General features: G+C 48.6%; 2 protein-coding genes and 1 pseudogene across 4 annotated transcripts in view; 1 reads left to right on the top strand and 2 right to left on the bottom strand.

Moving 5' to 3' along the window:
- The window catches only part of Rnft2 (ring finger protein, transmembrane 2), a 79809-nt gene extending 78359 nt beyond the window's left edge, over window positions 1–1450 (bottom strand). The window contains exon 1 of the mRNA XM_004636221.2: window positions 1071–1450. The gene's annotated coding sequence lies outside the window, so the exon portion shown is untranslated. The remainder of the gene's footprint in view (window positions 1–1070) is intronic.
- Window positions 1451–1768: 318 nt separating this feature from the next.
- On the top strand, window positions 1769–22467 carry CUNH12orf49 (chromosome unknown C12orf49 homolog). 3 transcript variants are annotated; one of them, XM_023720973.1, is made up of 5 exons: window positions 1769–1960; window positions 15599–15755; window positions 19414–19565; window positions 19915–20028; window positions 21996–22467. In XM_023720973.1, the coding sequence occupies exons 1-5, from the start codon at window positions 1847–1849 to the stop codon at window positions 22077–22079; spliced, it is 621 nt and encodes a 206-aa protein (XP_023576741.1). In that variant the 5' UTR covers window positions 1769–1846; the 3' UTR covers window positions 22080–22467. The 3 variants fall into 3 exon arrangements, with proteins under 3 accessions (XP_023576741.1, XP_023576742.1, XP_004636277.1); XM_004636220.2 differs by having other exon boundaries at window positions 1818–2024; XM_023720974.1 differs by lacking the exon at window positions 15599–15755 and having other exon boundaries at window positions 1769–2024.
- Window positions 3215–3911, bottom strand: LOC101583012 (annotated as a pseudogene).
- Window positions 22468–26164: the final 3697 nt, after the last annotated feature.

Genomic DNA, 26164 nt, shown 5'->3' with positions numbered 1-26164 from the left:
ACCTCTCCGCTAACTATAAGCAGAGGACTCCATCAGCTCAAGATCTCTGGGTAGCCCCAAAGAGTAGTCTCCCTTTTGAGACTCTTAAGGGTGTTATCTTAATCTTAAGATTAAGACTCTTAAGGGTCTTAATCTTAACATATTTTGCTTTACTGTCAAATTGTGAGTCCTTATTGGGTACTACTGAAAATGTTTTAGATGCTTACTGGCTTTCCACTGCAACCAAAAAACTCAAGTTCCGCCCACAGCCTACGGACAGTCTCACCTGTTTGCAGCCTCACTCCCTTCACCTGCCCTCTTCTCACTGGCGCGACTCCTCCAGCATGTCAGTTTGGGCCTGGCTCAGGGCCTTTGTGCTTGCTGCGCCCTCTCTGGGGTGTTTTCCCCCGTGCACGTTAGTTAGCTCCCTCAGGTCAAGGCCACTTTTCCCTCAGAAGCATTCTTTTCCCACCTTCCTGGGAAACACTAACCTGTTTTATTTTTTTCACAACACTTACTAGCAATTTACATGTATATTTACTTGTGATTTGCCCTCCCACTTAGGTAAATGCTACAAAAAGAGATCCTGTCTACTTAGTTTGCCCATCTACCTAGGCACGTAGTACACTGCGGGCACAAAGATTTCATGCATTTATTCATTGAAGAAAACCACGGGCCTCCCAGCTGCTTTTTTTTGAGATCCCTTGTTCCCTGCCCCATCTTTCATACTAGGGGGGGAAAAATAAAGATCATATACTCTCCACGAATAGCTTAGCCTCCTGGAAAATTTCCTTGTACCAGGACTGCAGGGGGTTATCTAACTTAGCTGAGGTCTGTAACTGGCTGTTGAGTGGCTTCCTAACCCCGACCAGGGCCACTTCTTAGGGCCGACAAGGACAGACAATCCAACAATGCAACCACCTCTCCCTTTTGGATAAGTAGCTAAGAAGAGAGCCAGCAGCATCATCCTCATTTACAAAGGACAGTTCATTTTATAAACTGGCAATCCTGCTGTCATAACCCTCGCCCCCCAACATCACCCATCAACTCCAAATCTTTGGGAAAAATAAAATTCAGTATCACCAAATTACCATCCACAAGTCTGTTACACCATCAAACGCCCAAGACTTTTGGAAGGGACCTCCCATCCCCCGTCGGAAGCAGGCCGTACAAAACTATTCCAATTGTGAATCCTAGAACACATATTCGCACGCAGGATGCATCTCAATAACTAGACGAGAAGCCTTTCAATCTTCTGTCATATACATCCTACTGTGTCCCTATGAAGGTCCGCAGCGAGACTTTTCGATGCCTGTGATATCTGCAGTGGCTCCCCCTGGCCATTAAAGGTCTGCACCGAGAAGCCTGCAGAGCAGCAGGAAAAGGCAGTGTCCCCAGCTCGCTTCTGATTCACACAATCAAACTACAGCGCAAAATGGTGTAGCACCGTAAGGCCAAGACTCTACAAAGACCAGGCCAGGGTAAAAGAAAAAAAAAAAAATCATCAATCACGGCCGCATCATTCACCCCCGGCTAAGCCAATCATTGCAGCGACCTGAGCAGCACGTGACTTTCGAGTGCTTCCGGCCTCTAGCGGGGATTGAACACAGACCTAATGGGCGGGGCACTAGGACCGGTGTACAGCCAGGACAGTCACGTGCATATGATTTCCCGCCTCCTTACTCTGAATTCACCCAATAGAATTCCGCAAACCCGCAGCGACCAATGGCGAGGGGGCCTCCGAAGTGCTTCGCCAGTGACGCAAGGCGGAGGCGGGCTGTGGGGCGGGGTCACGTGGGGCGACGCGCGCCTGCTGCCGGGAGCTGGCTGGGCCGCCGGGGATGGGGACTTCGGCCGCGTAGGAGCCATGCCACCGGGTCCCCGCGTCTTCCCCGCTCCTTGTCCCGGCCGCCGCGCCCCGCGTCCGCGCCGGGATGGTGAACCTGGCGGCCATACTGTGGCGCCGGCTCCTGCGCAAGAGGTGGGTGCTCGCCCTGGTCTTCGGGCTGTCGCTGGTCTACTTCCTCAGCAGCACTTTCAAGCAGGTCAGTGGTCGCTGCCGCCCGCCGAGCCGGGTCGGTCCCTCCCCCGCGCCTGGCGCGTGCCGCACCCGGTCCTTGCGTCTCTTGGGGTCGGGAGACGAGCTGGTCCCTGGGGCTTCGGGGCAGCGCCGGGATTCGAACCCGATGCCGAGGTCGTTCTCCGTGGGCACCTCCGCGCCCTTGCCCGCCGCGTCCAGGCTGCAGGGGGCGTGGGTCTTCTCAGTCCCTTCTTGCCGCCGTCCCCGGAGAGGTGGCGCCCCCGCACGTCCGACAGTCACACCCAGAATACTGGGAAGGTTAAAGGGTTCCGGCTGCTCTCTGTTTAATGAAGGTGGGGGCAAAGGGGCTCTGTGTTGAGCCTGCCAGGGTCCCACTAAATCTCTACGTGGCTAAGTTGTGCAGGCTGGACTCCACTTGTGGTCCTCCTGCCTCAGCCTCCCAGAGCCCTCTAATGCTTGGTTTTGAGAGTTGTAGAGTGATACACAGCCTGGGATGTACTAGGCAGGATTTGCTTTGGTGGTGATGTAGTTGTCCTGATGTAGTTCTTAAGAGCCCCACTCCCCCTTGGCCCTCCTCCAGGGTCAAATTCGCAGATAAAATACTTAACAAATGGTAAGTGAAGGGAATTGTATGCCTCCTCCTCCCCATACCTTAGACAAACACACAGGCCGAAGATTCCGAGTTTCTTTTGTTGGCCTAAGCTGTGTGGAGAGTTCGAGTCAGTTACTGGACTTCAGTGACCTGGTGCTTTGTCTGTCTTGATCTGTTGCCCCAGATGCTTCCCCGCAGCCCTGTGCCCTTGCTTCTTTGTCCGGTGGACCTGGCAGAGTTCTGCTTGCTCTTTACCTGACCCCTGACCTGGGCGATCCTAGCACTGTTTTTTAACAGCTGTATAATGTTGATTCCCCAGAGTACAACTTCAGCCTGGACCAGTGCAGAAAGCCTCAAATTTCTTTCTTTCTCTTTTTTTAATTTTTAAAGACTTTTTTTTTTTTTTCGTAAGAGTCTCTTACTGTCTACAGGGAGATACCTGCAGACAAAGTGTGATTCTTTATGGAAACAGTTGGTCCCCATTCTCCTTTCTTGTCCTCATCCACAGCTAAATAAATAGCTGTTCCCTCTGAAAGATGGCCACAGTCCTGTGGTCCAGGGGGGACCAGCACAGGCTGGAAGCCTTTGGTCCTGAGTCTGAGTCAGTCGTCCTCACCCTCTGCCTCTGATTCGTCTGAAGACTCTGTGCTCTCCAGTAAGTCATCTTCTCCCATCTGCTGGGATCTTCCTGACTGGGCATCCCACATGTACTTGATGGTCACCTTGAATTCCACCATGTCATGGTCAAAGAGCTTCAGGATGCGGGCCTGCTCTGGGTCAGCACATCGCCCTCCTTGCACGCCTCATAGTCAGATAGTAGGGTCACCACACCTCTCTTGAGGGCAGTGGGCAGTCCCAGCTGTCTCAGCTGAGGCTACCTGGACTGGGGAGCTGCTCCAGGGGCCTTGGATTAGGGTCATGGTGAAAGCTGCTTTGTTCCCAGCTCGGGCAAAGTCCATTTCTGTGTATTTCGTGAATCACTCATTGACCTCTTCCTGTGGTTGGTGAAAAGGAGGCCAGCTTCACCCCTCAGCTTCTTACCGGCCTGTTGTCAGCTGGGCTTCGACCCAAGGTCACCATCGTCACCTTGCTTTTGCCAAAGAACACCTGGCGGTGCTTCCAGGCCTTCCGGATGTCCTTCAGCTTGCTGTTCCTCACGTTGGCCACAGAGAAAATGAAGAGTGCTGGTATGTGTCCACACACTTCCAAAGTTCTGTCAGGTTCTGACAGGTTCAGTTCTAAGCCTTTCTTGGCAGCATTCGTTAAGGAAACTTTCTTGTCATGCTTGGATTTGAGCATCGCACTGAAACCCGAAAACCTCAAATTTCCTTTATCGGATTGCCTACTTGACATCTGTTTTCTTTTTTCCTCCCCCTTCACATTTTGGTGTTTCATAAAATTTACTCTTAAGTGTGCCATCCGGTGGTAGCCAGTGTGCCTCTGATGTTGTGCATCACTCCCTTCATCCCCATAACTGTTCAGCTTATAAAAACTGGAACTGTCCCCTTTACACAGTAGCTCGCCACCCCCTCGGTCTCCAGCCCCTGGTGGCTGTCATTCCTCTATTTGGTATCACCTTGATCGTGTCGGGGGGTTCTCGCACTAGGAGCACACCGTGCTGCTGCCTGGCCTCCGCTAGTGCTTGTTCCTCCTCGTCTTCCCAGCCTCACCAGGTAGCTTAAGCTGCCAGCGCAGCCTTGTGCCCCTTCTGCCATTCCATCCACCCAGAATCTTGGCTCTGCCTCTGCGGTGTACTGACTGTGTGCTTTTGTCCTGATGTCACTGCTGTCACCCTGGGCCAGGCCAGTGTCCACTTGCCTGGACTGTTGCAGTAGCCTAGCTCTGCCTCTTTTTCTTTTTTGCCTGTTCTCAACCCGGATGATCTTGGATAATCTTTATGCAGCTCCTGTCTCGGTACTCCCCCACGTTGAATTCTTGGGCTGCTTGTTACACTCAGATAAAACTCCGGATGCCCTTCCAGAATCTCTTGTGTGATTAAATCTTTCTTCTGTGATTTCAGTTCAGGCCAACTGTCTGGCCTGGTGATTTGGGTCAAACTTAGTGACCCAGTATCCATGACTTATTTCATGAGCGTACACTTAACTTTATTTTCCTTGAGGTAGGAGTTACCCCATGAACATTTCTTGTTTATTTGCATATTTATCAGTGTCTTTTCATTCTCTGTTTCTGAATGTAACTTCCTTGAGAAAGGAAACCTGTGTATCTTGTCTCCAGCCCCTGGAATACTGCCAGGCTCTTCGTGGGAACTCAAATACTAGTTGAACAAACAAATGAGTCTTTTAATTGGGATGACTTCTTCTTAGTCTGGTACATTCTTGTTACCTCTTCAGGTCTTAGCAGGATGCTGTGTACTCAGGGACTGACCATATAGCCACTGTTTAAGTACTCCGGCATGATGGCTTCATTTTTTGACAGTTTTTTAAGGAAAATTATGATCTGTGACTATGATTTTATTTTTGCAGGGATGAAGGTTTAATGATTGTGAAAGCCCCTAGAGCTGTTGCTCAAATACTTTCTTTGTAAGTTTCTCTGGATCTAATCTCCCCAAAATGTAAGCAGCATTGTTCTTTCATTGTATATCATTGCTGGAGTAGATTTTTTCCCCGATTAGATGACTGACTTCCATACGAAAGCTTTGAATTAAAAGCAGAGCTGTCTCAGTAGGGTGAGAGGCTAGGCTGAAGCTGTGTCTTTGTCTAGGCTGCTTAAACACAACCCTGTAGGCTGGGCAGCTTCAGCATCTGTCCTGAAGGCTAGGAGGTCCAAGACCCAGGTGCTGACAGTCTGCGTCTGGTGGGCGCCTCCTTCCTGGCCTCACTCACATGGTGGAGAAAGAGTTCTGGTGCCTTGGCCTGGGAGATGGCTCAGTGAAATAAGTGCTTCCCTGATAAGCGCCAGGGCCTGAGTTCAATCCCAGGTTCAAGAAGAAGAGTTCCGGTGCTTGAGTCCCCCTCAGGGCACCAGCCCACTTGTGGGGTGCCGCCCTCATGACAACATCAAAGCTCTTTGTGGATTAGGCCTGATTAGGCCTTTGGCATAGGGTGTTCAGGAGCAGTGTGTGGCTGCGTGGTGGCCTGCTGCTGAGGCTGGCCCTGGCCGCAGCGTCTCCTCTGCCTTACCCCTCCCCAGGGAACACTCAGGTGTCGCACCATAGGGCCACCATAGGGTCGCGGTGTCTGCTTACGGCCACTTGTATGATCGCTAATGGAAATGCAAGAGGGTGTGCTTCTTTGCCCCCATCTTTACTAATCTATTGTTAGTCTGTTTGCCCTTGCAGTGTTATGTGTGGGAGAAGGTTGTGTGTGTGTGTTTTGCAGTATCCTGCACTTACCAGGCAAGTGCTTATTCTACTGACATATCTCCCAGGCCCCACTATCTCCCCGGCCCCTCTTGTGTTTTAATTGGTGTGCTCACACATGGAACTTAACCGTTTTTTCTGATACGAGGGTCTTGCTGTGTAGTCCATGCTGGTCTTAAACTCTTAAGTCTCCTGCCTCAGCCTCTTGAATGTTGGGATTCTAGCCCTGTGCCAATGTGTGGAACATATTTTCATATACTTTGGGGCATTTGGATCGCCATTTCTAAAAATGACTAACTTGTGACTTTTGTCCCATTCATTTCTCATGTTTTAATTCTTGGTTTGTTTGAAATTTATTTTTGTATAGGATGTTATCTTGCCTTATATCCCCCTGACTGTGGTGAAGTTAAACATACGGATATGTGACAGTTTGATCATTCTCCCTATTTTGCCTTATATCCTTTTTTTTTTCAAAATTTTATTGATAAATAGCAATGAGACAGTTTCAAATCAAATCGGAAGTACAGATTCAACAAATAACACACTACATATATTCTTCTTAGTGGTTAATTGCTGTACAAGATACGGACTTGAGATCCTATTTACAAACACCATTAGATCAAATCATTCTATTCATTAAGAGAATGCAACTATATATCCTAACCACTTTGAATACACAGATACAAAATGGACATTCATCGGTATACCCCATTTTTTCTAAGTTCCGTTATTGAATATTATAGGTGTGTAAACTCAGCAAAATATTCTAAAAGAGTCCAGTAGCCCATAATAGCATTGGGTCTTCTGTTCGACTGGCAATGTCAGAAATTATTGACCTGAGTCCCCCACAGCTCAACTTAACAGCGTGGCTTTACTTCCTATATTTCGTCTTCATACTTTTCTACTGGATGGTTAAGACCAAGGTAAAGCAGGACCTGTGCAACAAGAGTTGTAGCTTTTTGGTCTGAGAAGGTCAGTGAAATGCCCTCAGGATTTATCCTGAGATCCTGTACCTCAGATTGTAGAACCTTTGTCAGTGCAGCCATGTGGATGAGTCACGGCCATTGCTTGGCCACTGTGCTCTCCGTGAAAGCCTGAGAGAGTGTCCTCTCCCCATGTGACTCTCCTTAGGCACACTCTACATCATCGATCACTTTCCTCTTTGGCCCCATAATCTTCTTGATCAGAAAATTTGGTACACTACCGTAGTACATGACGTTACAGTCCAAGTTCTCATATGTCCTGAGTCTTAATTGACCTTAGAAGGTTAGGGCCAAAATGTTGGCTTTCCTTGTAGCCCTCCTTTTTCTCTAATTTTGGTCTGCAACTTATATCCTTTTGACTGTCTTACTGGTGTGTATGTGTTTTGTTTGTATAGGGAATCTGTGGTTAGGGATGGCATTGTTTGTGAGGGTGCAGCTGGAATGTGATGCAGGTGTTCCTATTTTAAAGCTCGTGTTTTTAATTTGGACCTTATGACAGATGAAGCGGCTAGCCTGCACTGTTTGCCCAGTGATTTTCAGAGACAGGATTAAAAATGTATGAGATTTCAAATAAATCTTGTAGCTTCTCTTGAAAAGCCAAGAGATTTGTTAACATTAGGTCTGCGTTCCTGTCTGGTGACATCCAAGGGCTTGAGCCCTACCGCAGGCTCCGGATCATCAATGTGTTGTCGTCTGGGCCACTCAAACGGGCGTGTCCTTGCCCGGCCTTCTGTGGGGATGAGTAGAGGTTTCTCGTGGCCGACCAGGTGGAGTGAGTGATTCCTCGTTCTCTTCAAGTAGGAGTGGTCTTGTGTCTGTTTTGGCTCACAGGGTAAGAGGTCACACTCAGGCTTTGCGCAGTTCCTGGTTCCCTCTGCTGCCTTAGCGTTAACAGGGTGCTGAGCCTCAGGCAGCCTGAGAGACAAGGGTGAGCAGAGCCCTGGGCTCCCCTGTTTTAGATGCTTCGTGTGAACAGCTAATAGATAGTCTTGTTACGCTGCTGAGATTTACTTCCTAGAATAACCTGGACTAGTGGTGGTGAACCTTGCCAGCTTGCCAGGCACGTGTGCCGCAGGTTCATCACCACTGACCTAGCTCCTGAGTTTCCAGTGTGGCGTGCTTGCCCTAGAGGGGCCTCAGACCCTTGCAAAGAGTCTGGATAATCAGTATGATTTGCAAAATATTATTAACATGTTGCTTTCTTGTCTTTTTGTGAGTTGACACTTTTCGTGTTGCTAAAGAAATGGTGGGTAAAACTAGTGCGAATCGAGTCAGTGGCATCTGATTATGCTAGCACATTTGTAGTAAAAGTGACTCAGGTTTGCTGGCCCTTGGTCCTAGAGCACCCGTCTCCTGTGTACAGGTTCGGAAGGAGCCGCTCCCGCATTGTTGTGCTGACCTGCGACAGGGTCGTGGAGAAGAGTGGTCACCAGCGCAGCCGCATGCTGAGCTAGCTGCTTGCTACTGTTCCCGTGGAACAGCGTGTGTACCTGAAAGAAGCCGTAGCCCTTCAGATTTGGGTATTTGGTAGATGAAAGCTAATAAAATGAGCCTGTTTCTTCACAGGAAACATCTGACATCATTTGTTGCCAAAGATAAAATTCAAGCTTTGAGGTGAAAATTAGAATTTTGGAAAATGTGTTGTCTGCTACCCTGGGCTTGATAACTTCCCAACACTTGAAAGACTTCTATTAGATCATTGGCGATTTTAACAAATGTGCTTTTTTTTTTTTTTAATATTATGTAATGAAAATGTATCAACATTTGGAAGATCTGCATAAGATCTGTTCAAAGAACAAGATAGACTCATGGATTTTATTGTAATAAAATGAAAAATTCATTGACATGGTTTTAGAGACAGCATTGTACTAAACTGTTTTTTTGGCAAGAGTTACATTAGGATGTAATTTGCATTCGTATAATTGTGTAACTCACCCATATAAAGTGTGCAGCTCTGATTTTTAGTCAACTCATCATAGTCTTGAGTATTTTATCATCTTTCCATCCCTTTATCTCAGCTCTAAGTAATCACTAATCTGCTTTGTGTTTCTAGATTAGCATAGTCTGGATATTTGTATCCGTGAATCATACATCTGTGGTCTTTTGTGACTGGCATGTTTCATTTGGCGTGGTGTTTTCAGGATTGATCTGTATTGCTGCATGTGTCAGATCTTCATTTTTACGTCTGAACATTCCCCTATGAGCATCCACCCTAGATTTCCTCTTCATTGTCAGTAGCTCTTTGGTTTCTTCCCACCTGTGGGTGTACGGAGCGTCTCGCCATAGGTGTGTGTATGGCGCGTTTTCATTTCTCTCAGGACGTAGGTAGGAATAAGGTTGCAGGGTCAGAAGGAACTCTGCGTTTAACTTTTTGAAGACCACGTGACTATTTTTCCGAAGTGGTTTCACCATGTGGATGGAAGAAATTATGTGTCCAAGTTTGGTGTAGTATTTGATGTTTAAGACGCGTAGTATGGTCCACAGCTCCTGCAAAGCCGTTGGATCGCTGTCCTTTTGCAGCTACACATCTGTGTGAGGTAGATTTTCTTCCTGTGCTTCAACCCAAACAACAGATTGTTGCAACTTGAGTGTAGAGGAAGATAGGAGAATCCAACTGTCTCCCATGAAACCAGACATTACAAAGATTCACAGAAGTTTAAAGATATTGCCCCTCTTCTCAGTAAAATTTTTAAAACATTTTTTCCCACAAAAAATGGTATGAGTTCATTATTTTTAAATCAATACTTGATTTAAAATATTTTTAAAATATTTCTGTTTTCAGGTAGACACCAGTAGCTGTAGCTCACTAAGTGCGTGTATCAGCACCCTCAGTAAGATTTCCAGGGTATTGAGAGTCCCAGGACAAGCACCTTGAGCCTCTGTGCCCTCTCGTCCTGTTGCATTCTGCTTGTGGCCCTGCCTGTGTGCTTTGCTAGAGCCCTGTGGAGGCTTCAGGCTTGGCCGGCTGCCTCTCTGCCACCCACATCTGGGGCTGAGGTGTGGGCCTGGTGATGAGAGGTAGGAGGCAGGATGAGATGGGAGGGGAGCTGTTTGTGCTCATTTCGAAGCGGCCGTGAAGGCCTGAAGGTTCCCTGTAGCCCCAGCCCGGCTGGCTGAGGTTGCGCTTGGGAAGCAGGTGCAGGTTGTGCCTGCAGAGGAGGCGATTAGCCTCTGCTGCTTTGGATTCCTCTTTTCTTTGGATTCCTTTTTAATGAGTGCTTTGGGGATAGTTCACAGTGCTAGAGATGGGAGGGAGGGCCAGGAAGCCGGTGTGGGGGCGCTGCGGGTGGGAGCTGGGTGGCGAGTGGGCCAGGTGCTGTGGGCCGGGGCGCCCTGGGAGCTGGGCTGGGCAGGTGAGGAGAGCTGGTTTGCAGAGTAATTTCTGATGCACAACCTCACAGCGTGCCCAAACAGAGTAGCAGGGTGGGCTTAAGGGGAGGGACGGCCAGTGTTGGAAGGGACAGAGTCCTCAGGTCCTGTGACTCCAGCATGGCTCAGGGCTCTCTGCGTAAATCTGAGAACATAGTCTTGGCTGTGTTCATAAGTGAGTATGTAAATTGGTACCTGTTAATGCTATCTGAAGTGAGGTAAAATAAATCCTAAGAGAGCTGTGAATCTGGCTTTCGGTTTTGGGTTTTCAGCATTTACCAGGATCCACGCGTCTTCCAGTTTGTAAAGTACCCTCTAGAGTGGAGGGTGGGAGCTGTCCCTGCTGTGTCGCCAACGAGATGGGGCCACTGCTTATACATGGCCATACTTTCTTCCTGTCGTTTTCCACTTTTTTCCTTCATATAATTAAGACATGCTGGGTTGTTTTGTTTTTTTGTTTTTTTGTTTTTTTTTTTGACTGAACACATAAGCGTTTTCACCATCTTTAAAGGCTCCTAATGCTTTTTTCTCCTTTATCAAGTTGCGTTTCACACATTATTAGGCACTTGGGTGCCCTCTGGCCTTGCCCCTCCCTCTTTCTGACATATGTCCGCAAGTGGTGTTTCCCGTTGGGCATATTAAGTGCTGTATACTGAGCTGTAGCCCCGGCCTCAGAAGTGAATCTTTTAGAGCAGCGCTGCCATGCGTTTAAGTGCTTCAGTATTTACATGGGACATTTATCTCATTTGATCCTTAGGATATTCTCTAAGAAACAGCAGTTATTAATATGACTTTTAGAAAAATCACTTATTTATTTATTTGGTACAGGGTCTCATTACTCAGCTCAGACTCATGCTAATCCTCCTGTCTTAACCTCCCCAGCACTGGGATTACAGGCATGGCCACCACGCCTGATTTTGGTGGCTGGCTTGGCATGCCTGGGGTTCTAGGGCTGGCATGGCATGTGGTACCAGGCATTGAACCCTGGTCCTTGCACTTGCCAGGTAGGCACTTAGACTGCTGAGCTATCTCCCCAGCCTGTTAATACGCCTTTTGACACAGGGATTGGAGGAGGTTTGATCCCTGGCCTGCTGTGCTGTCCCCTCTCCTGCGCATGCTGAGACAGTGATTGAGACTGAGTGTGGTGGCCTGCGCCTGTAATCATAACTTGGGAAGCTGAAAACAGGAGAATCATTACAAGACCGATCTGTGTAGTGAGACCCTCTAGACCCTGCACCAAATACAAAAAAAAAAAAAAAAAAAAAAAAAAAAAAAAAAAATTTTTAAAAAAAAAAAAAAAAAAAAAAAACCTTTTGAAAATCTAAAGCAGAATAAATAACATGCAGTGAAAATAAAAACGTCAGTAGCGTATTCCCACTTCTGAAGAAAGTCGGGAATATTCTTGCCTCTTTTCATTCCCACTCTTCTTCAGACCACAGAGTCTCTGTGTGGACATCTGTCGTGGCCTCTGCAGCCAGCGATGGCGCTGCGTCTCTCAGCAGCTCCTGGACGCTCGGGGAGCACGTGGCTCGACTATCTTTGTCTCCGCGTCCTTAGCGCTGTGTGACCATCCCTACCTTTGAATCAACCTTGAATGAAAAGAAATATAAAATACATGGAAAAGCTTAGAGTTGAGAAGAGCTGGTCGGGTGAGGCGACAGCTGGGAGAGGCTCAGACTCCGTGCCCATGGCGCCACAGCCCGGCGCTGTCCGAGCACGCTGCCTTCCCCTCGGCCTGCACGGCTGGGTCTTCAGAGAAGGACTAGGAGCCGAGGCGTTGCGTTCTGTTCACTCTGCCTTGCGCGGCCCTTCTAGCAAGGTCCTGATTATTCATGTTTGAAAATGAGTTCAAGTGCTAGGAGCGTTGCTTTCCTTTTTCCCAGGAACGTACTGTATGGCAGAGATCCATCCGAGGTGCACTTGTCCATGAGCCCTTGTTTTCTGCCAGGAAGAATAACCGGCCAGCTTGGGAAGGGTGCCAAGGGCACTTTGACCCCTGCTGTAAGAGCCGGTCGGCGAACTGTACTCTGGCCAGCCCCTTAATAGTCTTTACTGCCATTAGTTTATTCAGGGTTGTGTTGGCGGCTCAGGTTAGCTCACTCACAGCTTGATTATGCAGCTAACTGATGCGGTCCCAGGAGGGCAGCTGGCGTGAATTTACAGGTCGTTCAGCAGGGTGCACCTAAGTGATTTGTCCTGACTCCCAAGAGTCCTGCGCTTAGCTCCTCTTGCAGTAACCAAGGAATACAGGTATTGTTTTTGTTTAACTGCCCTGTGCCTGCAAGTGCCACTTCTTCATCCTAAAAGAAATAGGTAGGGGCAGAATAAAAAGTAAGACCACCTTGGGGCCGGGAAGATGGCTCAGTAGAATAAGCGCTTCCCTGGCAAACACAAGGGCCTGAGTTCAATCCCTGGTTCTGCCAAAAAAAAAAAAAAGAAACTGCTAGGGTTTCGGTTCAAATTGAGAGCAGCTTTATTTAAATGCTGGTAGTACTACAAATGGCAGCAAAAACTTGGGGGCAGTTCTATAGTATTGACCAGCACAGATTCTTCAAGAGGAGTCGTGGAACTCTTATGCTGGACTGCAGTGCTGTCTGCTAACAGAAGCCTCCAGCTGGTCTGTGAAGCGCATGTTCACTGAACTGTGGCACGTCGGCGTGACGGATTGGTATGTGGTCCTGAAGATGTGACCGTCAAGGTAGTGTAGGAACGTGAACATGCTTTACTACCCAGTTAGTGTGAAGAAGAGCTGAATGCAAAGCGTCCTTGACGTGGAGTGCAAAGCAGGGTCGGAGGCCAGAAGTTAATCAGCAGAAGCAGTTTGATTGAAGTGATGGGCTTCTGTCTTTAATGCTGGGATTCATGGTTTTTGTTTGCTTGTTATAAAAAAAAATAAGCCTTTTATTATGGAATAATCTTAACAGAAACATTGCAAAGATAGTGTAGTTCTTGTAAATTCTTCATCTAATTTCTCCTATTATTAATGCTGAGTATGTTTTAAGTTGTATTTTGAATTGAAAATAATATCTGAAAGATGATAAAATTTTAATAGTTACTTATGTCCCTCCTGCAGTAGTAAGTGTCACGTAGCTTTCTGTATCTTTATTAAGGTGCAGCTCCTGGTGTCCTGATTTGTATCACCATAGTAACCTGTAAGATGCACACCATTTTGCTTCTAGCTTTTTCACTTCATACGTGACAGCCATCCAGCAGTGTGCAGCCCTGTCTGCCTGGGAACATCTGGGAACTTAGTGATGTCCGTGACCTTGTGTGTAGGCTGCAGGCTCAAGTCTAAGTCTGACTTACCTGGAATCTGCTTTAAACTCCCTGTGTAACATAGATTGAAGAACTACCTGGTTAGCTATCACTTGAGCCTGGGTTTGGTTTTTCTGTTAGATCTGTACCAGTATATATTCAGGCATTTCCCAGTTGGCCTTCTTGATTTTTCTGCTGTTGAAACAGTGCTGTAGGACCAGGGAGATAGCCCAGTGGTGTAAGCGCCTGCCTGGCAAGTGTAAGGACCTGGGTTCAATCCCTGGTACCACGTGCCATGCTGGCCCTGTGCCATGCCGACCCCTGAAACTGTGTGTGGTGGTGCATGCCTGGAATCCCAGCACAGGGAGGCTGAGACAGGAGGATCACTGTGAGTCCAAGCTGCGTAGTGAGACCTGGTACCATATAAATAAATCTTCAGAAAAGAAAAAGAAAAAGAGGGAAAAAGAAACAGTGCTGTACGGGGGCTGGTGAGATGGCTCAGTGGTCTAAAGCACCTACTTCGAACAAGCTTAGCAAAGCACAGGGACCACGGTTCAATCCCCCAGCACCACATGCCAGCCAGCCCCGCCCCCTGGTGGGCTGAGCTGGCCACACACACACATACACACACACACTAAATAAATAAATAAATAAAATTAAAAAAAAACAAAACAGTGCTGTAGTCAACAGCCTTATGCACCCTTATGTTGGTGTTTTCTAGTGGATGGTTCTCAGAAAGGGCTTGCTGGGCCAAAGAGTATGTGGGTGTGTGTATTTTAAATGTTAATAGCTGTCTTCAGATTATTTTCCTAAAGAAACCTGAGTAAGTACAAATATCTTTTCCGTTTTTAAAAAATAAATAAGCTTTGCCATTAAATTTTCAAAGTCAATCCCCTTTGCTTAGAAAGTGACACGCGACAGATCATTCTTAATGGCAAAAGCCTCGAACGCTGTTAGAATGGTGAATGTTTAATGTCCATAAAGCCTCCGGGAGAGTCTTTTATAATTGTTTTGTTTTCCAATAATGAATTGCAGCGTCCAGAAGATGGCTGTCTCGTGCTTGGCTTGTTTTCCGGTGCGGGGCGCCTTCCCCCTTAGATTCTTTAGTAGTATAAAAAAGATGGCTTTGAAAGCTGTGCTACTCCAAGGCTTGCCTTGAAGGTGAGGGGGAAGGGTATAAGCTGGAGTCCTGGGGCAGCTCTTCCCCCTGCCCATCCGGCAGTGGACTGTGGCCAGGGTGGCCTATGCGTTGTAAGGCTGGCGTATTCTGTCCTGTCACACAAGAGGTGACCTCCATCTGACCCCTGAAGTCAGCCCTTAATGCAGGCCTTTCGTACATGTATAGTAAAGTACCTATGAGTACGAACAGGAGGGACCTCACATTCTACATTAGCCTGGCTGCAGTCTGAGATGACAGTCACAAAAGTTGTTTTTCTATTTTGAAAATATTAAAAGTTTTTCATTCTATTCTGTAGTATATTTGTTTTAACATTATAAGTGTGTGTGTTTTTAATGACTTGCCATCAGAAAAAAAAAAACAACTTGAAACTTTTCCCTTCAAATCCTTTTTCATAAAACTAATACTTCTTGGTGCCGGAGAGATGGCTCAGTGGAATAAGTGCTTCCCTGGCAAGTGCAAGGATCTGAGTTCAATCCCTGGTTCTGCAAACAAACAAACAAACAAACAACAACTAACACTTCTTTTTTGGAGGGGCTGGTACCTGGGATCAAACTCAGGACTGTGTGCTTGCCAGGTCGGTGCTTAGGCCGCTGAGCTGTCTCCCTGGCCCCAAGACTAACACTCTGTACACATTTATAATGCGCGTGTCACTCTGGGCAATGTGTATAGATATGCCAGTCTTGAAGCACAGCCCTGGTTTACTACTTTTACATACTGTTTATTTCATGACTTTGCTCAGACTTTTGGTTATATCAGGAGAGTGTGGATTCCTGTAGTGCAAGTTTTTTAGTGTTTCCATCCTCTTCTGTAGTTTCTATGAAAAATTGATTTGGTTTCTAGGAAAGATCCTTTAACCTTCTCACTTCTGGTCCTGTTGTAGGAGGAGAGGGCGGTGAGAGATCGGAATCTCCTCCAGATTCAAGACCACGACCAGCCCATCCCGTGGAAGGTGCAATTTAATCTGGGCAACAGCAGCCGGCCAAGCAACCAGTGCCGAAACTCCATTCAAGGGAAGCACCTCATCACAGATGAGCTGGGTAAGGCGGCCGCCCTTCACGTCCTCCTCTCCCAAGTCCCGCACTGCTGCGGCCGTCATAACTTGGTTTCAGTGGGGTTCTCCTTCAGCGCGTTTCCCTCGTGCTCATTGCCAGGCGTCCCCACATCATCTCTGTCCTTCACACTGCGCTCACCCACCCAGGCTGATCCCTTTAGCTTTGGGCTCCTTGATGGGGTGGCTGTAGCTCCTGGCGCTTCTCTGGCTGGCGCTTCTGGTGCTAGCACTTCCTGCCGTCTGTCCTTAGACTGCCCCTGCTGTTCTCTCCAGGCCCTGGCTTTGGATCTGGGCAGTCTTTCCTTCTTACCTTGATCTGAAATTAGTAGGATAAGACCTGAGTTTTCCTCCTGAAGAAGCCCACAGTTTTGACACTGGACTAAGCAGATAATTTCAGGGAAACTGCAGACAGATGCTCACGTGTTCCTGCAGTGAATCCATCAGGAAGGCTTAAAGGCAGCGCGGCGATTGCCGTGTGAGGCAGGCCGTACCTGGGAGTGTGCTTACTACTTGGCAGCTGCCTTCCACCTCGTGCTCAGCCTGCACTGAGTGCTGCCACGGGCTGCAGCATCCTGGGAACACCTCCTTTGAGGTTGCAGCACCTAAGCTGTAGGGGAAAGGTAGGACACCAGTTAAGGAACTTGCTTAAGACTGCAGAGAGCCCTGCATGATCTGTAAACACAAAAATTACCACCTCTAGAGTAACGGCTTCTCCCTGAGGCTATCTCGCATTCAAAATTCCCTGGGTACTCTGCAGATTTCTTTTTCTTTCCTTTTTTTTTTTTTTTTTCCAGATTTCTTTTTCAACTAGCAGTTTGCAAATACAATTTAAAAAATTTGTTTATAAGCATAAATTTCACCCCATTTCAAGGAGTCTCAACATGGATTACGAATATGACAATATTGGAATTGTGCGGGTAAACCTGTAGTGAATCTCCATGTACTTGGCGCTAAGGCTGGCTTGGCCCAACACCTGCTGTCTTTAAAGTGAAAGCTGTGGTGCATTACTGCAAAACAACGGGAAGAAAATATTGCATCCCCTGCAAAATAACAGAACTTTTTCAAAAGATCTCAAAGTCCTCAAACCAGAGATGAGATGATTTTGGCATGAAGAAAGGATTCAGAGGAGACTTGTCCCCTTGGAAAGCAGGGCACACAGTGGAGCTGGTAAAGGGAGTGAGGTTCCACAAAGCCACTCTGCCGGGAACAGGCAGACCCGCGACTAGGACAAGGCGCCATGGCTTGGTGCAAGGGCCTGTTTCTTACAGACAGCAGGAAATCTCTGCCTTGACTGTAATCCCTTCTAAGCAAAAAGTCATGTTCTTTTATCATAGCTAGCAAAAGAATCCTCCTCCTCTTTTGTCTCCCCTAAGGTAGACCTGTGCTGGTTAGCTTAGGGGAGACAAAAGAGTCATAAAATCCTTGAGCAAAAAGCTCCAGGACTCAACCCATCAGTGAAAATTCAGGCGTTATTTTATCTTCATGAATATTGGAGAAGTGGTTTAATGAAGAAAACTTGCAACAATTTATGCCTTTTAGCAAGCAGATGCCATCATGAATATTGCTAGGCTAACACGTTATTAAGTAAGACAACCAATTAGAATTACAAAGTTCTCAAAGGTTGAAAGTTAATTTCCCTGGCAATAGCAACACGTTTTGAGGCTGTGATCTCACAGGACTCCTTCTTGAAATAACATTTGCGTGAGTAGATTTAGAGGCGGTGAGTGATTGTCACCGATGAACTTGTTTTCCCAGAAGGTAGACCTGCAGTTGCAAGGCCGAATGCTGGGAGCTGGCCCTGGGCAGGAAAAGAACGCCTGCACGACACACTGACATTTATGCTGTGGAACAGGGCAGGAGGTAGGAGGTGGTTTCAGCAAATGGCGTTTTGATCACGTTTTATATTTTTCAGGCACAAAAAGATGTCGGTATCTTTTGGGTCAGACTTGAGAACAGTACCTACTTACTTAGATTTTTGTTGTTGATGACACCTGTGAAGAAAATGAACAGAAATACTCTGGAAGGATCCAGAAACACTTACTGTGACATTAAAATCATCCTCTTAATTTAGGAGGCGAATAGCATAGTTAGCGGTACAACAAAGGCTCCAGTTCCTGGTAGTGAGGGGTGATCCTTTCAAGGTCCCAGGCTCCCGGTGTTGGTGAGGCCTTGTTAGCTGCCCCTCATGCCAGTCTCTTGGTGCTGCCTGACTTTGCACAGACTTTGTTTTCCAGAGTAGGTTCTGAAAACAACCTTATACTTTATCAAGTGTGGCTCTCCAAGGACCAGGAAGCTGGGACCTGTGGAGCGGAGCAGTGCTGGGGACAGCTGCTGCACCCTGCAGGCCTGTGCACGCGTGTGGCAGCCCTTGTGGACTTGCTCCTACATTTTTCTGTCCTACTCCCAGAAGGACATGGAGAAATGTCTATTTAGCAGCTCTGAATTATAAATTAGCTCCCATAAGGAGATTCTTTTCCTCAAGTAGAGTATGAATTTACTGGCTTGAAGGGGATATGTGTATATGGGTGACAGGATCGCCAAGGAGTGCAGGGAATTGGGAGGTTTCTCTTCCTTGGGTGGTAGAAAATTGTGTTGCCTAATGCTGAGAGTGACTGAGTCCTTGCTGTGTACACCTTTGAAGCAGGCTAAGTTTGAAGAGGTTAGACCTGACTATTTCTATGTGAAAAATCCTCCAAATTACTAAATAACCAACAAACACTTAAGTATCTATATGTCTATATAGCTACACATATATATATATATATATATATATATATATATAGAGAGAGAGAGAGAGAGAGAGAGAGAGAGAGAGAGAAATAGAAATAGCAATAGCAATAGCTACAGAGATGTTTGGCTTTTGTTTTTTTGAGACAGGGTCTCACTATGAAGGCCAAACTGGCCTTGAACTTGCTATGTAGCCCAGGCTGGCCTTAAACTCATGGAAAGCCTCCTGTTTCAGCCTCCTGCTGACTGCTGGGATTACAGGCATGCACCTTTAAAAGATATTTTTAGAGAATATTAGTTTCTCAAATCTAGAAAGATCTCATTTTTATAAATTAATGCCTTTGTTTTTTTGTTTTGTTTTGTTTTTTGGTTTGAGGTCTTGCTACACAACTCACACTCTTAGTGATCCTACTATTTCAGCCTTCCCAGTGCTGGGATTACAGGAATGTGCCGCCATGCCTGGTTTTGGTGACTGGCACAAAGTGCTCGGTGCCGGGCCGGCACTGCAGGTGCCAGGGGTTGGACGTGGGTCCTTGTGCAAGCCAGGCAGGCACTTAGGCTTCGGAGCTACCTCCACAGCTCTGTTTATTTATTTTCAATGAAGAAGTGACGTAGTTCAGACCCAGACAACAGCTGGCTTGCGTCGGTCACAGACCTCTTGGGAGTGGCTGCCACAGTGCTGAGACAGAAGACAGCGTGCTGAAGGGCCTGTCGGAAGGTGACGATGCAGACCCGGCGGTGCAGGGGTCCCTGTGTCTGCGTCTTGGGTGCCCACCCTCATCAGACGTCCTCTGAATCCGTGGTGCCCAGGTTTCCTGCTGTCCTGCTTCCTGTGCTGGCTCCGCTCTTGCTTCCCAGGCACACCCGAAGGGTGGCGGGTACTCTGGTTCCTACTGAGGTTGGTCTCTGACTTGCAGGCTACGTCTGCGAGCGGAAGGACCTACTGGCCAGCGGCTGCTGTGACAGCAGTGTCCCCAGCACAAAGCAGTACTGCTGCGATGGCTGCCTCGCCAACGGCTGCTGCGGCGCCTATGAGTACTGTGTTTCCTGCTGCCTTCAGCCCAGCAAGGTATGTGGGGCACCTCCCTGGGCCTCGCTGTCCTCCAGCCTTGATTATGTGGTGTGCCTTAGGCTCCTCCTGGGAGGCTCTTCGGGTTGTAGATGTCAGAGAGGGGCTTCGCAGGAGGCAGTTGCACTGCTGTGCCGCGGCCTTTGTCTACGGGGGCGCTGGTGCCGGCTGACCTGGACGGTTCTCAGAGAACAGACCATCGTTTTGCTGACCAGATCTCTAGTGCCTACGAGACCTGGCTCCCTCTTCCCTCCCCCATACCAGCAATCTCTCTGAGGAGAGAGATTCAAGGTTGCTTTGCTCTGGCTTGGCCTGGAGTCACTACAGGTACTAACTTTTGTTTCCATAGCAACTTCTCCTGGAGCGCTTCCTCAACCGGGCAGCAGTAGCCTTCCAGAACCTCTTCCTGGCAGTTGAGGACCACTTCGAGTTGTGTCTGGCTAAGTGCAGGACCTCCTCCCAGGTCAGCCACTCTGCCGGCTCTCGGGAGGCGGGTGGGAGCCAGCCGCTGGAGGGAGCCAGCAGATCCACCTGGGTAGGGGCCGGTGAGGAGAGGCTGGAGCGCAGCTCTGCTGTGCTTTTCTTGGGTGATGATAGTGTAGGATACCTGCATGAGCGCTGCCCGAGTTTGGGCAAGTAAAACATGTATGTTAAGTGAAGGTCCAGTCAGCTTGCAGGCCTCCTGTCTGCTGGGCCTGTGTGCACACAAGTGGAAGTGTACAATCATTTCTTTCCAAGTCAGGGTGGAGCCCTAATAGTCCAGCTCTGAAGAGATGCTCTTGCCTGCTGGTGACTGAAATTTGACTAAGGCTTTCCAGCAAGCCTTCGTTTAGAATGAGCAGTAATTTGTTCTGAGGCAGAGTTGTGGTTTTATTTAGGATTCAAGGGGCTCAGGCAGGTGGGCTTATAAATGCACAAGTACCTCGAAGCCTCGCTGCATCAGCATGCTGTCATGGCCCGGTGCTCTTTGGGGCCCCGCTGCACGCCTGCCGCGGCTGCCGAGTGCATCTGAGCAGTGCCTCTCTGAGCAGTGCCTCTCCGTCCCTGCTCTCAGTGCCTGGGCCCGGCGGCTGTGGGAGCTCTGGGGAACGTTGCCAGATGTGTTTATTAGACAAGCACTTTCCGCTGGCCGCTATCCATGGTGTCGTCAAGATTTTCCTGGCTTTGTCTGAGATAGGAGACTCACGTTCTCTGGAACCTTTGCACCCTTTGCCGGATTTCTGTCGTCCACCGTTGGATGCTGTGCCTGGTTTTATGTCTCTAGTTTGTTCTCAGAGCATCCAGCAGCCTTGAGTGTTTCAGGGGCATAATGAGCATTTGAAAGCATTAAGAAACTGCTGGTAGGCTTGCTTTGCCCGGAGAGCTTTCCACTCGAATGGGCTTGAAAGGAGCTGTAGAGGGAGGCCTCACGTACCGCTCACTTTGGTTCATGCCTCATTCTGAGGCAGGCTAAGAAAGGCAAAGTACTTTCTCCTTAACTGAAAACCCAGGAGTTACTTCTAGTCGTAAGTAAAGCCACACTACGGTCTGTCCTTGGCGTTTTCGTCATAGCGCTTTCCTGTTGCCGTGCAGTGTGCTGTGGTGGTGGTAGTGTCCTGGGAGGAGGCAGCTTGGCGGGGACTGTCAGGCTGGGTGAAGGCTTACACTCCAGTTGCTTAGCATTGGTCTTGGGCTACTTGTTGAACTCGAGCGGAGTCAGACATTCACGTTGCTTGTATGACCGCATAGTGCTGAAGAATTCGCCACTGGGGGCGATTTCTCTAAATCACACTGGGAATCTGCCGGGCAGGTGGATCCTGTGTGGTTTTGTGCGGTTTGGCTCCTGTGCCAGAGTGTTGGTTCCATAAACTTCCTGGAAGCCATTTGGAGTGCATCTCCTTAGTGGCTCTGTAAGGCTCCATACTGGGGACTGAATTTCTTTGGACTGCAGAGTTAGGTACAGCTGTTGATTTTTTATTTATTTATTTATTTTTATTTAGTACATTTATTTATTGTGTGTGTGTGTGTGTGGCCAGCTCAGCCCACCAGGGGGCGGGGCTGGCTGGCATGTGGTGCTGGAGGATCGAACCGAGGTCCCTGTGCTTTGCCAAACTTGTTTCAAGTAGGTGCTTTAGACCACTGAGCCATCTCTCCAGCCCCCAGCTGTTGATTTTTAATCTGAGATAATTTGAGAGAAGGTATCCTCATTGCCCCTCCAGGTCACACTCGGTCACTTCCCAGTGAACGTCAGAAAGCTCCCCGTTGGACGTAAGAACAGCCATGTGGTGCCGGGGTGTCCATTTCCTGCCCTGCTTAAGCACTCTGTGTGGAACCTCCGGGGTTCCAGGATGTTCCTTGGAACTCTAGCGGCTCTGGACTCCTGAAAACTCCTGAAAGCCAGGTATGTGCAGCTCTGCCCCTCACTACAGCTTCTCTTCCTTTTGCCAACAGAGTGTGCAGCACGAGAACACCTACCGGGACCCGATAGCCAAGTACTGCTACGGAGAGAGCCCTCCTGAGCTCTTCCCCGCGTGACGGGTGGACACCGGGCAGGAGGCCCCTGAGGAGCTCACCTGACCCACTCAGCGTCCAGGCCGGTCTATGGAGGGGCCGGGTGGTGGAGCCAGGCCCCAGGACACCTTCGCTTTGGCTTCCCGTAGTGTCGCCAGGCTCTGCTCACTGCAGGGCAGTACCGGGTAGAGCTCTTCAGTCAAGCAGCCGAGAGCCTGCGCTGGCCCTGTGGGAAGAAGCTGCAGGCCGGAGCAGTGCTGGCTGCAGTAGGACATGGTCCAGGCCTTTGCACAGGGACCCAGGACTTGGGTTTGTCTGGTATCCATTGCTGTGTGATCCAGGCCCTTTCACTGTACATTTATTTATTGGATTTCTTTGGAGTGGTGGGAAAAATACAATATTTGATATAATAGGGCACCGCCTTGCCATTCTAGTTGAGTGTATTCAAGGAAATTACTTGTGTTGTTTCTGAGTTTCTCAAGTCAAGTCACCCATTCCCCAAGATAAAATGGTTTCTTTCTTAGGATATGGGTATTCTCTCTAGGTAGTTATTTTTGGTTTTAACAGTATCTTCAAGAATGGGCCTTTCATGGGGGCCTGGCCCTAGCTCAGTCCTTTAAGTGGCTGCTTCCACAAAGCTGTCAGCCTCAGGTTGCTGGAGTTTGAACCTCACACCTCTCCCGCTGGCCAAAAGTGCCCTGAAGGCATTCGAGCAACAACAACAACAACAAAAAAGAATGGGCCTTTCAGGCCGGGGAGATAGCTCAGTAGAATAAGCGCCTGCCTGGCAAGCACAGGGTCCTGATCTCAATCCCTGGTACTGCAAAAAAAAAAAAAAAAAAAAGAATGGGCCTTTCACGCAGCCTAGTAAGTGTGTCTTGGCACCTGTCAAATTATCGAAAACCTCAAAGACACTGCTCTGTTCTTCTAGTCCTGAGTGAAACCACCAGGACTTCGATACTTTTCTCCTGGCGTTTGGGTGCATTGTCTGTTGCACCCGAGGTGAGAGCCTTGTTTCAGCCAGAAATGTGCCTGTTGTCTGGGAGGAGCTGGCCAGGCTTCCTGCCCAGCTGGGCGGCAGGGGATGCCCCTCCCCTGGTCCTGCTGCAGAAGCCTGCGGTGAGGTGGCTGCCTGGTGCAAGTGCACCCAGCCAGCCACCTGCCACGCTCACTCATCCCTTCTGCTGTCAGCCTCAGGCCGTAACACATACAGATGGTCAGTTTTCCTGTGACGGTGGTGGCACACCTCTTAGAGCTTTCAGTGACACAAAGGGCTCACTGTGGCACATGTGCCAGAGGTTTACCACCACTGTGTGCTGTGGAAGGGCCATACAATGTCTTTTACCTTCCCTCTGAGGGGATGTATGTGATTGTCACCATTAGAATACGGGACATGTGGGCTGAGGTGTGTCCTGGGCCTGCGACCAACAGCACTGTGCGTTTTCCAGCTGGAAAGCTGAGTCCTGGCTCTTAGGCCTGGGATGTTTGGTCGTAAGATGAAGACATCCTGGCCCTGAATGGTGCTGCCGACGACAGGCGACGACAACTGGTTTTTGTTTCCTTTTTTTGAGACAGGCTCTCCTTATGTGTGTAGTTGGAGCTGGCCTTGAACTCACTATGTCCTCCAGGCTGGTCTCACCCGGGTAATCCTCCTGCCTCAGGCTAACAGTTGCTTTTTTACAGAGCCTTGGCCCTTGTTTGCCTTCTGGTACATAAGTTTATACAATACATAGTTGGAATTTCCTTCAACTTCCTTGGTACCTCTTAAAATTACCTCTCCAACCTAATTTTCCCACTGAATAAGTTTTCTTAGAGGGTAAGCTGTTAGGCAACTGTTCCGTAGGATTAGACCCAAGCAGTGTACTCGGTTTACGTGGGCTTTTCAGAGTCCGTGTGCTCCCAGCAGGGCTGAGCCAAACTCTGGAGGAGCTGAGGCGTGGCGATGGCTTGGCTCTGTCCCTTTCGGCAGCTCAGTGGGGAGCCTGTTGTCTTCCCTTGGTGGGTGCTTGCACTCTTTACGGTGGGTGCTTGCCTCCACTGCACTTAAACAGCATGCTCCCCGTGTGCATCGCTTTCATGCAGCAAAACATCAGGCTTACTTGGGTTTCTGCCCCATAGAGGAGGAAATAGGGAGAGGCGAAGTGACCTCCGGAGTCCTGCTGAGATGTGTGACAGAGCCCAAACCAAGCCTCCTCTCGATTCCAGCCCAGCCTCTTCCCCCCGACCGTGCCAGTGCCAGGCCAGCGCAGACTCCCTGCCTGGTTTCCCCTGAGGCATATGGATTTCAGTTGTCCCGGCCACCAGAGGCCAGGGGTGGTGTACATATCCAAATTAGGTCAGTAATCCAAAGGCCATTTGCGTTTGGCCACGGAGTATGTTTTTGTACTTAAATCAGTTAGGGGTGTGTGTGCTGTTTTTATTAAGCTGGGAACCAGAGCTCCAGCCAGAGCACCTGGCCTGAGGTCCGGCCACGACCCGTGAGCCTCGTCCCTGCCGCCCCCCACTCTCTGGTTTGTCTCTGGTGTCCTTGCCTGAGCGGGAGCTTTGTTGAAGCTGTGCTCGTGCAGATCGCAGCAGAGCACGTGTTAGCATTCGAGAGTGTAGGAAAAGATCCCAGAAAGGACACAACAGCCTTAGTTTAGAAAAACGCATTGCCTCACTCCTGGGTGCCTTGGTCTGAGGTGGTTAGTAGTTCCGAGCCCTGCCCGCCATACTCAGTCTCCCCTTGGGCCTGCTTGTTGCTGGGACTGAAGGGAGAGCAGGCGTCCTGCAGAGGGGAGGGCTCCGAGAGGCCCAGGCGGGCGCAGTGCCTGCGCAGGCAGGGAGCTGGCTGGGCCTCTGGGGAGGGCCTCGTGGTGGCAGCTTCTGGGGGAGCTGAGGGTTGGCTGCATAGCTGCGGAGGGTCCGAGCACCGCTCTTGCGTCCTGGCCTTTGGGATGGATTGAAAGGCGCAGAGCCTGCCTGTTAGGCAATGTCTTCACAGCAGGAGAGAACTGCTCACGTCCTGGCTTGGGCACACTTGCCCCCCCTGTGACTGCAGACCGCTCATCTGTAAAATGGGTGTGCTGGGAAGGATCACTGACAGCAAGGTCCCTGTTTGGCAGGAAGTCACTGCAGGCTGGCGGAGACGTAGGCAGGTAGAGGGTGAAGGGTGGGCATTGCAGAACTCTTATTATTTACTATTAGTAAGGATAAAAAGTTACATAATTCACAAATAGCAAATGATAAAAATAACCCCAAATGACACAGCCTAGAGAGAAGTGGCGCCCTTTTTCCCTTCTCTGTGACTTTTTTTGAGAAGAGGGTCCTTCCTTCTCATGAAAACAATCCTTGCATGCTACACCTGGACCCCTTCATGTCATTAGCCACATAGTCCATGTCATAGCTGTGCAGCATGGTTACTCATTCCCTGGTGACGGCTGCTAGCTCCTTTCCAGAGTTGGTTGTTGCTTTTGCTACTCAGATAATGCATTGATGATGTGTTTTTTTTACGCATGTTTTTGTGTTTATCTGAATTATTTTCACCAGTCTGTACTACCTAATGTGTATGGCAGTGTGTTTTGTCCTACCCTGGGAACCCTGTTACCAGATTGAAACTCTTTGCTAACATACTTCAGTGTTCTACTTTGTATTTATATTACTATTTTTAAAATTTTTTCAACATTCTCTGTTATATGTCAAGAGTCATACTGAACAGTGAGTTCTGGCTTTTAAAAAAGCGTTTGTTTCTCTGCATCTCTCTGTGAGTGCCGTGAGCTGAGCAGTGACGTACACAAGCGCTGTTAATTTGTATTTGTTCAGTTTTTAGTGAGTGACTCTCCATTCCATGCTTTGATTGGCCATGTATAGTCCACGTATGGTTCACCTATTGCTGACCATTTTTTGTCCCTTTTTCCTGATTATTCATGTGCATTTTAAAATGAAGCCTTAACTCTTCTCTTTTGTTCTTGTGATACTCAAGCAAGCAGCTCACATGTTCAGATCTGTTTCCTGATAGATCTAGGACAGTGGTTCTCATCTGGGGGCAATTTTGCCACCCTGGGGGATGTTTGCTGACATCTACAGACATTTTTGTCACAGCTGGAGGGGAGAAGGTAGTGGTGCGGCCC

This window comes from Octodon degus, unplaced genomic scaffold (assembly GCF_000260255.1).
Source record: "Octodon degus isolate 3935 unplaced genomic scaffold, OctDeg1.0 scaffold00079, whole genome shotgun sequence".
Taxonomy (NCBI): Eukaryota; Metazoa; Chordata; class Mammalia; order Rodentia; family Octodontidae; genus Octodon; species Octodon degus.
This window is presented reverse-complemented; position numbering and strand designations above follow the sequence as displayed.